Raw genomic sequence first — 16,383 nt, forward strand, 5'->3', positions numbered from 1 at the left:
ACTCCCAGCCTCTCCCATATGACGCCATTTTAATTAACACCTCTGATGCTACGCTGCAGTCTAATCTTCTCTTTTTTTTTCTCTTCATACTTTTTGTTATTGTTGTTGTTGTTGTTGTTGTTCAAAGGACAGGTCAAACCTGTGGAAAACTTCCCATTAGGTGGGAGACCTGTTTAAATAATGTATGCACCAGATCACCCCCTCTCCCCAACCCCCCTGGCCAACAAAATTAAATTTACACACTACTTTTACTATTAAGTGGAGAAAGTTGGGCGTTATTTTTTAGTCCTTTTGAGTCAGTTTGAGATCAAATTCGACTTCTAAGACAGTGGTCGTAGGCAGGCAAATGTGGTGGAATTTTACCGATATAAATATAGAGTACAATGGCAGATACATTTTATTATAGAGTGAAAGTTGTAATTTGACATTTTGCCAAACTCAACCTAATGTACGAACAGTTGTGTGAAACTGATGCAGTCTACCCTGATGTCCTTATGCTGATTGCATCTATGCTTTGATGCCTGTCTCAGTCTGATTGGTCAGGAACATGTGACATGGTGCAAGTCATCAAAGTCATTTAGTGAAAAAGAAACAGTGAGTTAAATATGATATAGCCTATGTCCTGTTTTCTTTGCTGCAAGTGCAGTAGCACTGATCCTTTTTTCCAGATTGTTTGTATCTCTTCTCTCTTGGGACATCATTACCTTTCTATTTTTATGTTCTATTTTTAGGGCCTTAGTCCAAAATACACACAGGCACAAGCAACCAGACACACACAGACAGACAGACAGACAGACAGAGAAAACCTTGACAGATATTGACACACCTGCACTCACACACAGACTCATACACGCACACGCACACGCACGCACGCACACACACACACACACACACACACACACACACACACACACCCGGGTTTAAAAACATGTGCACATGCACACCGAGTCTTAAAGCAGCAATGCGTATTTCTGTTTGCAAACACCACCAACAGCCCAGCTGACACTGATAGAAGCTTGCCAACACACTAGCGGTTGTCTTTTGGCAGTATAGCTGGCAATGTCATGTGTGTGAAAGCTTTTCTTCCATTTTTGCAGTGTGTTCCAACCCGGTACACAGAACTACATAGGGCATATCCTGGATGGCTAGTGGGGAAGACACAGGTGTTTATCTGTCCTTCACATGACCATATGCTATCAAAAGCAATTTGATGATGGTACCAAAACTAGTTGGCTATAAAACCATACCTCAAAAAGTGTCAAATTGTTGCATAGTGTTACTTTAAGTCCAAACTAACTGCTTACTGGAAAATGGAATCTATACTAGCTCTGACTGAACTGAATCACGAAACATTAATTATGTGGTCTGAAAATGATGTGATACAAAATGCACAGGGAGTAGGTTAGTAAAACACTACAATACTACCATTTTTGTACACCCATGTGAACTCCTCCCTTGTATTGTTTTTCAAAGATACATACAAAAAACTGTTGTTGCAAGATACCTGTGGTCAGCATAAACTACATACACTGGAATGCAATTTCTTGGCATACACCCCATTTCTTAAAGAATGGTTGTGACAACTGCATTCACACACACACACACACACATGCACGCTCGCACGCGCACACACACACACACAGTCGCACGCGCGCACACACACACACACACACACACACACACACACACACACACACAACCCTTTTCTGTGCCCAGAATCATGGCCTTGAGGACAAAGGACTCAGATGGGGCAATAGGCATTAGAATGTCATACCGATGCAAGAGATAACCTGTCCGATGAATCCCACTCCGCACACACATTAACTGTTTAGCCCACTTGCTGCTGCACAGGAGAAACACACATTGGTATGCGTAACGGCAACACAAGTGCAGCGGAAAGCACAATTATAGAATACAGTGGTGCAATAACAACAAATTGGCGTTGCAGGGCAACAACAACTGAACATGAATTCACCATGAAAACGAGATGTCACCCCCTGAAACAAAATGTGTTGAGGGAGCAGAACAAGCCACTGAGAGAGAACCGTGCAGATCAAATCAGACCCTGTGGATTTAGAAGCAGGTCTGACAATTTTGACTGAAAAACTGACTATGGGGAATGAAGGCCTAATTTCTAGGACTACTGAATTAAACCCAAGAATGTTTGATATTGAACACCAGAATAGTTGTATCAAACATTAGCTTAATACTGGCTACTGATTATAACCTGATCATTTTCAACTTAAGTCAGACCATAGACATAAATGTTTGACCATTCCTGAAAACCAAAACACCCTCAATCACAAGGCCTAGTTAAGTAATTATCTGAAGCCATGTTAACCTACAATGGTCATTTCTTTATTGTTTCAGAGTTGTCTGTCTTCAGTGTAATTGCTAAATAGGCCTTTGAAGGACCCTATGATTGGTTTGCCCATATTGAATCTTTAAGGGTGTCACCCGTATTGAGAATGGTCTACACACTTTATAATATGTATGCTGTATGAGTCTGTGGCACTATAGTACGCAACTTTATGATAATTTCAAATCAACAGTGTCAATATAATTATGTTGTATCCCAGATCAATACCTTCCACACAATCAGCTAACCCAAAATCTTTTTTGACTAGTCATAATTTAGCGTAAATGACATCTGTAATATTTTCAGACGCAAAATTGAACTGATGGTACCTTTAGTTGTCATAATGTAATGACAGATATCATTAATTAGAATTTTGACTAAATTATATTGTAATACAGGGCTTGCCATAGTATGGCTGTAGTCAATTATTGTAGAAAGGTAGTTAGCTAGCTAATAGTTTTCCCATATCACAAATCAGTCTGGTCACCAGACAATTTACGTTAGATCAGAGATATAATTTGATAGATGTTAGCTGCTATACAGAGAACAGCATTATATTACTGTTCAACCATTGCTGTCGAGGTAAGTTTGCAAGTTCAATGTCACTCAAATTCAAAGAAGCTTTATTAGGATGGCAGTAATGCTGTTACTCATTATGGTGTGTTACAAGTTCACCAAACCGAAGTTACTTAGCCAGCATGCTAATGTTAGCAAGACAAACTTTCTCAGCAGCATGCTCTCCGGTTACAATTAGCTGTCCACATGTGACTCCCTTTAAATAATTCAAAAGGACCATTCAGAAAATATTGTTTTATTGAACGTTAATGGTGCTATATGAAAAACAATTATTTTAAAACTTTAAACTAGAAATAGCAGCAGAATGTGAAGAAATTCCATTTACCGTTTTGACATAATGTAAAAAAAACCCTTATGCTCTATATTGGCCAGATATCCACCAAATGTAGCATGTCAACCTGGTAGCCCAGGCTCATCATCCTCTCATAATTCCACGTTGTACCAATAGCCGTGATTCCACTATCGGGCCAGTGCAAGCTAGGGCTGTCTTTATTTTTATTAGCCCAAATATTAGTGTGCTAACGATTCTCCATGTTTTATTATCTGTTAAAGTTATTTAATTAGTGTAAGTGAGGTGCTGAACCTCTCTTACCTAACTCCGCTCACCCCGCCTTGCACCCTGCCACCGCCTCAAGCACCATTTAGCCCTGATTGGCCAAAGAGGAAGCCCGGAGAAGGCCCGATCCAGCCCCGGAAGTGACAATGGAAACGCAACTGGCCTGGGGAACTAACACCTGCACAACCACAAAAAAAAAAAACTCATTCTGGCGATTACTCTCCCATACAACTTCCTTGTAATTCCTCGTAAACACCTTGTCACCCAAGACAAGAAATATCAATCTGAGTAATTAGAGTGACCGAGTCAATCTGCTAGCTTCTTAAACCACTTGCTCTGATAAACCAGTCAGGCTGTCAGGTTTGCCTGGGGCTTTTCTGTTTTTTGAAAGGAGATTGGCAATAGTAAATTGGAGAGGTAAATCAACCTAGATATTAAGATTACATGCGTGACGATAGAGAAAACTATTTGGTTTTGTTTGAAACTAATCTTTTTTTATTCCTATCTAGGCTAGCCTATATGTAGGCCTATGTGTTTTGTTCCCCAAGTGTGCATGGCAATACTGTTTCTTATAGCCATGTCAATAAAGCAAGTCTATTTTAACTTAATTGAACTGAGAGAGAGAGACAGAGAGAGAAACCTTCCCTTTATAGACCTGGTCGTCAGTTCACCATAGGCTAATTATTGGTGTAAGGTAGGGGTTGCGTAGATTACTGGAGTATTGGAGTTATCGAGCAGCTTCATACTGCTCTCATACTGCTTTGTTTGGAGTCGGGGGTGAAGCAGGTTTAGGAGGGAGCTGAGAGCAAAGAAGAGTTGATGAGTAGAGGGTATTTCAGTTCCAAACTATAACTATATTATACCTATAAAAGGGTGTAAATCATATATCAAACAGTTGCACATAGCAGTTACAAATTTGGAAAACAATGGCACACAAGATTTGATGTTCTATTCTGAAGGTGAGATCCGGCAAACCAAGGCTTTATCTAGGCCATTCTATGGCAAGAGGCCTTAACTAGACCCCTAGGCACCTAGCATAACCCATTACCACAGCACAGTATATCTTGGGGGCCATTCTGGCACAAAGAACATATTACGTTTTAGCAGCATTGTAAATTAGATGTCACAGTGACATGTTAGCACACAGCACTCTTACATTGGGAAAGGTAGTTCACACATTTAGAGGTAGACATATTTTCCACTAAACCCCTCTATATGTACATGGAGCTTCACCTAAACCTAAAACTTTCCCAACCTCTCACACCCGGGACCATTTATCTCAGTGGGGTAGAGCCCCTGATGTTAAGATCCATCCTCAGTGAAGGAAACGTCTGCTCTGAAGTTACATTTGACCTAGATTGTGAGAAAAGTTTGAGGCAGCTAGTGCAACAGAGGTGAGACCATGACCGTGCAGCCGCAGTGAAATCCCACCCAAAGTCTCCTCAGGACCCACTCTGATACTTAGTGTAGTGAGTTCTGCTGCAGAAATGGTTTATTAATTGCTCCAAGTATCTAGGTGGACGGTATTTACAAAAAAAATGCATGGAGCCAATACAGGGGCCAATACTCACTTTAGTAAAAATGGTAAGAGATGTAGTTTGTCCACAGTTTAATGCCCTTTGGTACTGCCATTAAAATGGGAGCTCTGTTTATGCAAAGTCTCAGTCCAGCAGGCAGGCCAGGCGGCGAGAGGTCTCATCTCTGGGAGGGAGGCACTAACACCTGGTCACGGTAAAAGTCATTAACAGCCGTCCTTTGATTCACATCCCCCTGGTCTCCACAGGTGTCCCTATGCCTGAATCGAGGCATGACCTCAGGAACAGATGAATCTGTGAATCACATTGAAAAAGTTTGGTTTTGCTTTTCTTAAGTTTCCAGAACATCTTTCAAAATTCAAAATGTCAATTGAAGTTAGTGGCTCACAGTATTCATTTTGGTTAATTATAGTAAAAATGGTAAGTTAATGAGAAATATAACATTGTATGTAAATATTTTCATTTATACCACAAGTGGAAACTAAATTATTGGTGCACATTCTAAACTAAATTATTCGTAAAGACACAACAATTGTGACCTTATATGTTTACAGAATGGTACATGCACTCATGCATTTATTATTTGTTTTATTGTATAACATTGTGTTGAAGGAAAGACACAGTAGTCTAATAACTCTGATACATATGATCATAAGATCACGGTCAGCAATGAACCATCAAAGCCACTCAACATATCGGGATAATTAAGATGACATCAATGTCAGCTTGAAGAAGGAATTGTGGAATTGTTTGTTAGAATGTAATGGATCAGAGTGAAACGAGTGGCTAAATATGGGTTTACTCGGTTTTTCCTTCTTTAGTTTAATGTCATTCTTTTATAACAGATTGTCATGCACATTTTGATGTGTTTCTAAGATATATGTTTTCCCCCCAGTCACTGTTACCATTAATAGCACTTCAAATAGTAGCAGGCATGTTATAGTCAGTTCTTTTTGGTCAGAATTTTATGCAGTGCATATGCTGCCAAATTTAATCACACATCTAGTTATCTCTCTCGCTCTGGCCATTTCCACAAACTAATTTCATTTCATCTGATTATGTAAAACCACCACAAGCTATTAATCATAGCTTGTAATTGTACACGATTGATTCATATCTGAAGCTAATTTGTGAATAAAGACAATTCATTTACGACACTGTAATCCGTAATGTTTTATTTGCACTTTGGCATTAACATTTGGTTTTAACATAGGCTAAATGTACAGTTCTTCTTATGTGTCCTAGATCTTGGGTTACAGTGCACCTTGTTTTAAAAAGAGGCCTGATCACATTTCTCTTTCAGAGAATGACAGTGGGTGATCAATTTTAAACCGTTTAATGCTTCTTTGGCTATCCTTTTTCATATCTACTCTCTATGTTAAAGAACACCAGTTCTGTCAATGTTCCGTGGACACGGCCTAGGATTAGATAGATGGATTTGCTGCTTGGTATGGGTAGCTTTAACATGCTGCTGGCACGCCAGAAATAAATGTCTAAGTACAGTGGCTTGGCCTCTAATTTTCACAGGATTAGGACATTTTTCCTAATAAATTGAACTTTACTGTAGCAGAATGTCTTTCAGTTCATTTTAATGTTCATTTTCAATTTTTTTAGCCCCTAATACGGAATGCATTTATGGAAGTCCCTCCAAGTCGCATTTTCCATATTAACATATTTTAAATCACATTTGCTTTGGTAGTCACAGATTGGGCCCGGTCCCCTGTTGGGCAATTACAAGAGAGCCAAATACAAATGGCTTCTCTACAGGCAGCTCTAAGCCTTTCCAATTGAAGTAAGAGACTCTGGAGAAGGCCAAGCTGCTCAGGCTTGTTCTTAAACAGGGACTAAACAAAGCCCATCCAATGCAGTCAGTGATGAATTTCACTTTTTCTCCAGGCTGAATTATTCCATTCATAAATTGACATGCTACCATATCAATGTATATGACAATGTTGTAATATTGTACATTTTATGCATATTCTACTGTCACATGTGCATATTCTACTGTCTGTTTTTTTACCAATGTTTAAGCAATATGACACGAGTGAGAGTGGAGTTGGTAAAGGATAGCCCCACAGCTGTGATTCGGCTGTGGGCACGAGGCCGGAGGCTGAGTGCCGCGGGAAATCACAGCCGTGCAACCAAACTGAGTCAGAAACATTGTGCACATTCATCTGTCTTTAGGTTACATGTTCATTTGTACATTTCCCCTACTCCATTTGTTCCCTTTCCTCAATCAAAAATGTACAAATGTAACGTTATAAAATCGCTGCCTGCCATTATGCTCTCTCTGAATGAATGGATTGTTCAGTGGGGTTGTGCCCGGATATTCCCACTCATCGAATGCCTCTTGTCGACTTAACTGTTGTATGATGAGCGATATTATGAATGTTATTACATCATTCTCTTCTCCTCTTGATCTCTTTTCATTTCTTCTGGTCTCTTTACAGGGAGTGTGTGCATCTCACAGTCTGTGAAAATTCCAAGAGAGCCAAAGCAAGGAGAGTTTGTGAAGATCATCCAGCGAATCTCAGACAACCCTAACGCGAGAGTAGTGATTCTCTTTGCCAATGAGGATGACATAAGGTGAGATGGTAAAATGGGGGGAGCATGCTTGGGTTATGTGTATAACAAAATACCAGGAAGTAACGTTACCATTCACTTGTCAGAATAAGAAAGGTGCAGGTGTGATGTTGAGTGATATTTTTACCCTTTTGAAGGGCTATTAGTTACATTCTCAAGTAAAACTCCCATGTCTCTGTGTGCCAAGAGCACAATTTCAGAATGGATATGAAATTATTTGTAGGTGAGTCAGCTTTCTTTTCAAGGTAAAAGGGGTTCATATTCCAATAGTAGTTAGAACTGCACATGACAACGAAGAGCAAACCTATACCCAGACCACTGGGAATGGCAAGCTTATTTGGAATTACTTCGAATAGCTTAATTGAAAGGTTACTTGGAAGTAGGGGGAAGTAGGACACCAAACATTGTTCTTGGGTATGGCAGACAAGCATTTTACAGAAATCTTTTTCTAGATACAGTATATGTGTAATTTATCCTTTCTGAGAACATTTGAGGCCATATAAAAAGCTGCCATTGTTAAAGTTGTGCTTCTCCTAGTGATGGACTCAGACTATGGTGTTTGGGAGAACATGAACATTAATTCGGAGTCCTGTTTTGTCAGCCAGGCAGTAGATGCTTATCAGAAAGTCCCAGGCAGCGTGATAACTGGTTATGTGATGGAGACATGATGGCTACTATTGCTCTATAATTCTCACCAACACACCTGAAATGAACGAGATACTGCAGAACAGAAAACTCCAATCCTCTGTGCAGATGATCCCCTTCAGAAGGGTTTTCAGATGGACATTCTGCATACTAACATTAGGGGTGGAGACTGACTTTGAAAAATGGTCTCTATAACTGTCTCTTTGAAAGGATCTAGTGCACATTCAAAAGGGTGGGTGGATCAAAAGGGTGACTCTCATGACATATAGCAGAAATATGGTAAAATGATTAGCTGACAAGACATTTTCCCCAAATGGCAGTCCCATTAGTCTTGTGATCCATCATGTTTTATGCAACTTGCTCTAATGGAGAAAGCAACACAGTATAATGTAAGAATGTTTTTAAGCATTCATTTCACGATGTGTGCAACTTGCATGTAGATCTGGACAACCCCCCATATTTCACTACAGGCTGAACTTTCCCTGTGGTCAACCCTCTGGAACAAACAAAGCGAACAGAAAACTTGCAAACTTGAAACATCCGATGGCTATTTTGGTCCAGCAGTAGCTGCCCAGGTCTTTTTGTTCATTTTGCTTGTGATCTCATTTCAGACGGCTCCTGCAAGCTGCAGAGAAAGAGAATAAGATCGGCCACTTCTTGTGGGTGGGATCAGACAGCTGGGGGTCAAAGATCTCTCCTGTGGAGCACCAAGAGAGAGTTGCAGAGGGCGCCATCACCATCCTCCCAAAACGCCAGTCCATAAGAGGTATGGAAAAAGAGCGAACGGTCCTCCTTATAGTAGGTTCCAGACTGTCACTGCTACATCAAGTAACGGTCATAGACCTAGCAAAAAGTTTAATTACTTCTTTTCCAATCACTGTGCCCTTTGAGAATAAACTGTCATGAGCTTCTGTTCAAAAACATATTGAAAGTAGTGTCACTGGGTGTATTGATCCTGCTCAGTGAGGGATGCAGTTTAAAATGAACCCAATGAGCAGAAAAAGTGGGTCTCAATAATCGAATATCAGCCGTGGTTCAGCCACGTTCAAATTGTGAAGTAAGGTAAAGAAAAAATACTGTAATTGTTATAAAATACTTAGGTCATCGCAATGGATTACTTGTTAATGTCACTTAATTGACCGGCTTGATGCTGTTTGGGGGGAGCGTTTCAGTGACAAGGCTCTCATTGACTTCCTCAGGATTTGATCGCTACTTCATCAGCCGAACACTGGAGAACAACAGGAGAAATATCTGGTTTGCCGAGTTTTGGGAAAACAATTTTAACTGCAAACTCAGCCGACACCCCTTGAAGAAAGGCTCGGGAATAAAAAAGTGCACAAGTAAGAAGTCCCCTTTTCTTTCCCTTTGGCAAAACACCACTCTGCAGCGTTGCACAAAACGAGGTTGGAGGAGGAAAGAAAACACACAGGCAAGCCTGAGAGAGTTGCCAAATCCAGTGTGACAGATTTGGCCTGCAGTTCTATGATCTCTGGTAACACAGTGCTCCGTTTTCAAACTGCCAAGTGATTATTCATACGTTCACCAAGCCTCTTTAATCTTGCAGCTAACCAGTGCTGAACAATATCTCTCCCACACTTCTTACACAGTGGGTCACATCAGATCAGGCCTTCCATAGGGATGGAGGCTGAGGCCCCATGCATTCATTACAGATGACTGTGACAAGCAAACACGCCCCGTAGCTACAGCAGGCAGCCACATAGCCGCTTTGATCCGAGGCTGACCAACCAGTTTGGCCGGCTTCCCGATATACTCCCCACAACTACACATTTCAATCCGTGTGTTTGTGTGTGTGTGTGGGTGTGTGTGTGTGTGTGTGTGTGTGTGTGTGTGTGTGTGTGTGTGTGTGTGTGTGTGAGTGTGTGTGTGAGTGTGTGTGTACGTGTGTGTGTGTGTTTTGAGAAAATGTGTGTGTTCATAAGATTTCTCTAGAGGACTGATGCTCTGTGAGAATGATTAAAGTGCCGCCATGGCCTCCCTGCTCCAGTGAAGACTGGGACCTTACAGACTCCAGCTGTGCGGTGGCATATATTCTCCTGTTTTCCTCTTGGATACGATCAGAGTTACTCAAACATGTGTGCCCGTATATTCTCACGTTCACGTTTACATTTCTCCTTTTTGATATTAATGTCAGCGCCAACACTTCAAATGGTTTATTCCGAGTAACCAGCTAAACCATAAATATCTTGCCTGCAACAGCATGATAGATTTTATAAATTACATTTAATTAAGCAATGTAAATAAGCAATATTGTCATTTTACTGATGCTGTAAAGTAGACAGAATGAAAATCTTCATTCCCAGCAATACAGTAACTAATTGGAGCAGCTGCTGTTTGTCCCCTAGGAAGTAGAATAGACAAAACACAGCACTTCTGTATACAAGTAGACTTGCTGTCAGTCAACACTGTTAAAATGACAACCTCTGCTTACTGAGTTTGAACCGTGTGGTTGCTTCTATTAACACTTGGGTCCATTGTGTCACCACAACAAAATGAATTAGCTGGTTCATTTTGTGCATTAATCACACAGTACAGTGGGAAATCATTAGCAAACTCAATGGTATTTCTGGGCTAATTACAGGTGATTACTTGCTATCTCTCTATCCACCTTGTTAATTAGAGCAAATACAAAAGGCAGTTAATGGCCATGTTCCTGACCATGAACAGGCAGAAACAGAGATTGAGATACAGCCTCTATTTCCTGAAATACCTATTCCCCACCAGGTATATCATACATGTGGTCAAACAGGAAGTACAACAAAAGTCTTACCCTACAATTCAGTGGAGGTCATATTCTTTTCAGTTCCTAATGTTAAGATATCAGAACTTAAACATTACCGAAGGCTGACTGCCAGACACAAAATGTCAGTAATAAGTCAGTAATATAAAATATGTCTTTGCTATTACATGATGAGATTTGTATCATCATTTTACCATGAAAATAGCCATTTTACCAGTAATGTGGTTCTTGTCAGAAAAATAACCTGTATTCAAATGTTCACATCTGTGTGTTTACACACAAACACACACACTCAAAACAACAACAACAACAACAAAAACAGTACGGGATGTTTTGCCTTCAGAGATATGTGTGTGGAAAAGAGGTTTAATTCGGAGCTGTAAACATACTTATGGCAAATCCTAGGTCAGTTATGTCCCTGGAGTGATGGAGTAATGAAATGTTCTCATATAAAATATTAGTAGTATATGTAATGTAATATTAGTGTAATAGATACAACAACAACTCTAGTACATGCATATTCATACAAAACGGCAATTATGATGTAGTATGACCTTTATGTCAACATTTTCACAGTTTAGGAATGATAAATGTCAGGAATTTGGTCTTTGACAGTTGACAAATAGAAAACTAAAGAAGGTTGTTGGCCATATTGTGACAACAGGGTATTGGCAAAGACAACCTACCCATGCATGAGCTTCCCCAGCAAATGTATCCAAATTCTCACTGCAGACAGTGGTGTTCAAGACTAATCTGTCACAAAATCATCCAAATGCCCAATTCCTCTGCCAGTCCACGTACAGAGGCACACTGTGACATTTTGATGAGTTTGTTTCTACATGACTTGTGACAAACAGTGCTTGACACCATGTGAGTGTCAAGAGCTGAAAAGTGCTCTCTTAAATAAGAACTGCAGCTCCCCCTAAAGATCACTAAAATAGCAAATAGATCCATTAATGAATTAAACTATTGACTAAAACCAATATTTGGGCAAATTGTTAGATATTTCTAAGTTGCTCGTTATTATGCTTCGAAAAAAAAAGACTCGAAGCCAAAGACAGCCAGTCTCGTTACAATATGTTCTGTTTGCAACATAGGACTTAGATTTAATTAACTAGTCGTTTAATTTACTACACTTTATTGAAAAGTGATTGCTATATTCTATTGTCACCCTACCGAGTCACGCACCAAGCTGACGGTTCCCAGCTATCACTCAGGTAAATACTCGCATCTAGGAGGAGGCACTATATGCAGGAGCTAGCGAGACAAAAAGCCTGAATACAGATACAGAGATAGTTTTATTGATTGAACAGATACAGAAATAGATAATCATGTCTATGTGGATCTCTAGTTCACATTAAAGTCAATTGCTCAATTTTATGCTATTGTGCCACACATTTCTCAACAGTGTGTGAGATTTACTCAGTGTTCTTTAGAATTCTTTAGAATGCTTTAGAATTCTCAGAAAACAGTTGTGTTGAGAGCAGCCAAAGAGCATCAAAATGGCTCTGAGTGTATTTTGCTATGGCAGAGGACATTTCATTTTTATTTTGAGAGTACCTGAAATGTACATTGTGAGCGTAGTGCATTGTTGTTCAAATACAAAAATAGAAACAGAAAATCCAGCATGTTAAAGGACGACAGGTTTGTTAAAGTCACAGCTCATGCTTTGTTTGAATTTCCTTGAATGTTAACCTAACCATAAACATTAACATAAAACCCAAATCTATAATCAATGACCTCTCTCCTTCCTGTTAAAGAAGGCCACTGCCATCAGCCAGTTACAAGATACTTTTGATGGACTGGAATTTCAGTGCCATGTTTAATGGTGCGTATGATGTTTTGTACAAGTGCCTCATAGTAGAAAACAAAAACCTGGGCTTCTCTCATTAGTTGTGTCAAATCGGAAGGTTGGGAAACATGACCCTGACCAGTGGCACTCAAGCATTCTCCTTAATGAGCTCCATTAGCCCTTGGGACGACTTAGAAGGTAATTACGTTTTTAGAAATAAGCTCAAGTCTATAGATCAAATAGAGCTGAGGGCCAAATGTTGTTAAATGTCTTTCAGAACAAAGTCTAATTAGACTGCAGTGTTTGGGTCATCAGCGAGCAAACGTTTATTTTACTCAATCCATCTCTCTTTTTGGCGTGGGTGTTAAACACTATACATCTAGCCAACGAACAACGAATTTGTTCTATTTGGAGAAAAACTCCAAAGTTGAACATAATGTGTAGGGTTAAACGACTGCCCCCATTACTATTAGTGGAAATCATGCATTACTTTCTCATTAAGTGACTGAATGTCTACAGACTACTTGCATTCCCTATTCCATTCCGTCTCCCGTCTGTTGAATCGGAATTTTGGATCTGCTTGTATTAAACACGACCAAAACTCTGGAATTTCTCAATGTAGTGCACCGCATGGGCAGTACGCCAACCAGTCAGCTTGTTTTTTTTGTGGAGAGCAGAAGACATGAAGGAACTTCTGTCCTTGTGGGTCTTCATGTGTGCCTGAAGATCAAAGAGGCAGAGAGCAAATGTGTGACAAGACCTGTCTCTGCATCTAGGAAGGCTTTGTGATGGATATTGATTGGAGCATATGGAGATGGGACCATGTGGAAGATGACATTCTCACATTTCCACAGAGAAATGTTGCAGGTTGTTTTAAAAAGAACTCTAAGCATCTTCTGCATGTCTCGGAAAGTTACTGGTGATACAATTTGACGTAACTAGGGCGATTCTGAGAAACCAGTATTTTAATTTCAATTCAATTCAATAATACATCAATTGTAATTAGAACATTGACGCTGTCTTTGAATTGGGACAGCTACTGTTCAATATCTGAGGGGATTTGTCGTTAATGGAAAGATGAAAGAATATGTTGTATGAGGATCTCAGCTCAGGGTTGAGAGGATGGATCAGTGGCAAAGGTAGTAGCAAAGCCTTTATGGGCAAGGCTCGCCACTCGCCACTCGCCATCTTGGACATGCCCCCGGCAGCTATTTCAGGCTATTTAGATCAGGCTCCTATCTAAATGAATGGGGAGAGATCTGTAACTTCACGTAGGATGGTGAAACAGACACATCTGACATAAACAGAACAAACATTTTCCCCAACTGCTCAAATAAGGTGTTGACCTGCTCACTGCGGATGCACCCAATTTTGCAGTTCTATTGCTCTGGTTATGGTGGAAATAAACAGAACGTTCAGGTGGGGCCAAGTAAGCTGTTTCCAACAATGTGATTGGTTCTTTATAGTACAGGGCAGGATTTCAAGTTACAAACCCTATTTTTAGATTTGTTTTGGGTCAAAAAAGGGAGAAAAATGATCAAAAGTAGTCAATTGGCCTACCATGTGATGCTGCAGTGGACACTCAAAAGAAGAGCCCCTGCCTCTGATAATCCACTAAGGGCACTGAATGGGGTGCTACGTCAGAGATGGGAAGGACTGAAAGGTAAAACACTGACTGTACAACAGTCATTTTCTACAGTTTCCTTACAGTTATTGAGGTAAACAGACGCAGATGCGTCTCTGCAGGGTTCCCTCCCATATTGTCAGACCCTTGTAATAACATTTACATTTACGTCTGTGGCTAAAATAAGCTATTTTCTTTGACGTGCATGCTTGCTCAAAACCTTCTATGTTGAACTTTGCAATATATCAGTAAGCTTCGGTTAAGACCAACTAGTTGGTTATTAAGAATGCACCTACAATAAATTACCTATTCAATGAGAATACGAAATAAGATAATCATATTTGAGCCAGCTGCTTTTATGTTATTTTTTGTTATAAGGGCGGAATTAGTTGAAATGGGAAAACAATTACAATATTATTGAAGTTGTATTCCAGTAGTCTACAAAATATTTAGTATTTAGACATAGGCCTTCTACTGGGTAATCTTTTCTTTGAAAAAGGAGCCAGATTGACAGGTAATGTGAATCTTTCTAATGTTTCTCATTTAAATAGCTCTTTAAAATGAAATGTTTCAAAGGAAAATAGAGTTTAAATCTGAGTGCTTGTATTTATGAATAACAAACATGACAGACAAGATGCATCGAGGAATCGTTTCATAATCAAATCGTTACCCTTTGAATCATGATCAAGTTGAATCGCGAGGCCAGTGAAGATGCACACCTCTACAGAGTAGAGTCTGAGCAGGCCCTCAGTACAAGATCTTAAAGGACTTATTGCACACAAGGGCAGTTCTCTGCTAATTCTATTCTTTTGTGGATTGCATTGAACTTACTGTAGTTCGTATACCTACTCTTCCAAAGCAGGACAAACTAACATCTGAGAGTGTGTACAGGTATCATGATCTTGTCCATAAAGTATCTTACCACGGACACTTCATTTCTCAGGAGAGGTTCAGTTTTTCAGTCTGTGATGAATCAGGTAGTCTAGGGACATGCAAGCTGTATCTTCATGAAATGGGAAATTATAACGGGAGAACGCTTTAACATAGCATGACAAGTGAAAGTGAGATAAATTGCATTACCTTGACTTCTTGGTCGTCTTGTTATTGCGTGTCAGCTTCCGCCCAATCGAGGTACAGATGCTTAACCATAGAACATCACTGGTTAATATGTGCTGTGTTGAAATCATTCTAGTAGGTAAATGATAAAGATACAATTGTTTTGTCGTTTTCAAAAATGTACCGTAACTGTAAATAATGTCTTGGTAATCGGGGCATCACAAAGGGACAAATGGCCTGTCATAGCAGGCTACTGTGTATTCTCAAGAAAAGTGAGTTCACCAAGAAATGCAATCATACTCAACCTCTTTCGTCAGTGAAATAGTCAATTAAGCAATTCCACTAGGCTTTGGCAGCAAAGGTAGACCTAATATATAATTTGTATAAAGAGACATAATCAACTCTGAATACAGGATGACAGCCCTGAGAAGTTGTGTGTGATATTATTCGGCCCCTCTAAATCCCTCAATATGTCAAAAAGAAATTGCTCTTTACCATTGATTTCATGCCGGAGGAAAACCTGAATATGATTTTCCCTTCATTCTTTTCTTTGAAAAAATCTTGATGTACAGTCTGCATACAAAGTAAACCATTTCCCAGCACAGTGTTGAATTCAAAGAAAGCCGTAATCAGTTCAATTGTATCAATCACAAAACTAACATAATGATACAGCTCTGATACAGGTGATCAACATTGGTTGATTGGATGATTGTTTTCTTAGAAGCATATGCTGGATTGATTAGTATTAATGTTTTCTTTATTACGTACCATTTCTAAATAGTACCATAACCATTTATGTTCAGCAGTGTGAAGCAATGATCTATAAGACAGGAACACTCTATAACCACTATGATGTGGAATTAATACGAGTGCCCAAAAGGTGACCACACATATAAAGC

General features: G+C 39.7%; 1 protein-coding gene across 2 annotated transcripts in view; it reads left to right on the forward strand.

Moving 5' to 3' along the window:
* The window catches only part of LOC105895865 (metabotropic glutamate receptor 4-like), a 167,076-nt gene that overhangs the window by 109,201 nt on the left and 41,492 nt on the right, over positions 1-16,383 (forward strand). For both annotated transcript variants that reach the window (XM_031568233.2, XM_031568232.2), the window contains exons 4-6: positions 7,477-7,612; positions 8,866-9,020; positions 9,454-9,594. In XM_031568233.2, the coding sequence (XP_031424093.1) occupies positions 7,477-7,612; positions 8,866-9,020; positions 9,454-9,594 (432 nt within the window). The remainder of the gene's footprint in view (positions 1-7,476; positions 7,613-8,865; positions 9,021-9,453; positions 9,595-16,383) is intronic.

The sequence above is a fragment of the Clupea harengus genome, chromosome 5 (genome assembly GCF_900700415.2).
Source record: "Clupea harengus chromosome 5, Ch_v2.0.2, whole genome shotgun sequence".
In the NCBI taxonomy this organism is placed as follows: Eukaryota; Metazoa; Chordata; class Actinopteri; order Clupeiformes; family Clupeidae; genus Clupea; species Clupea harengus.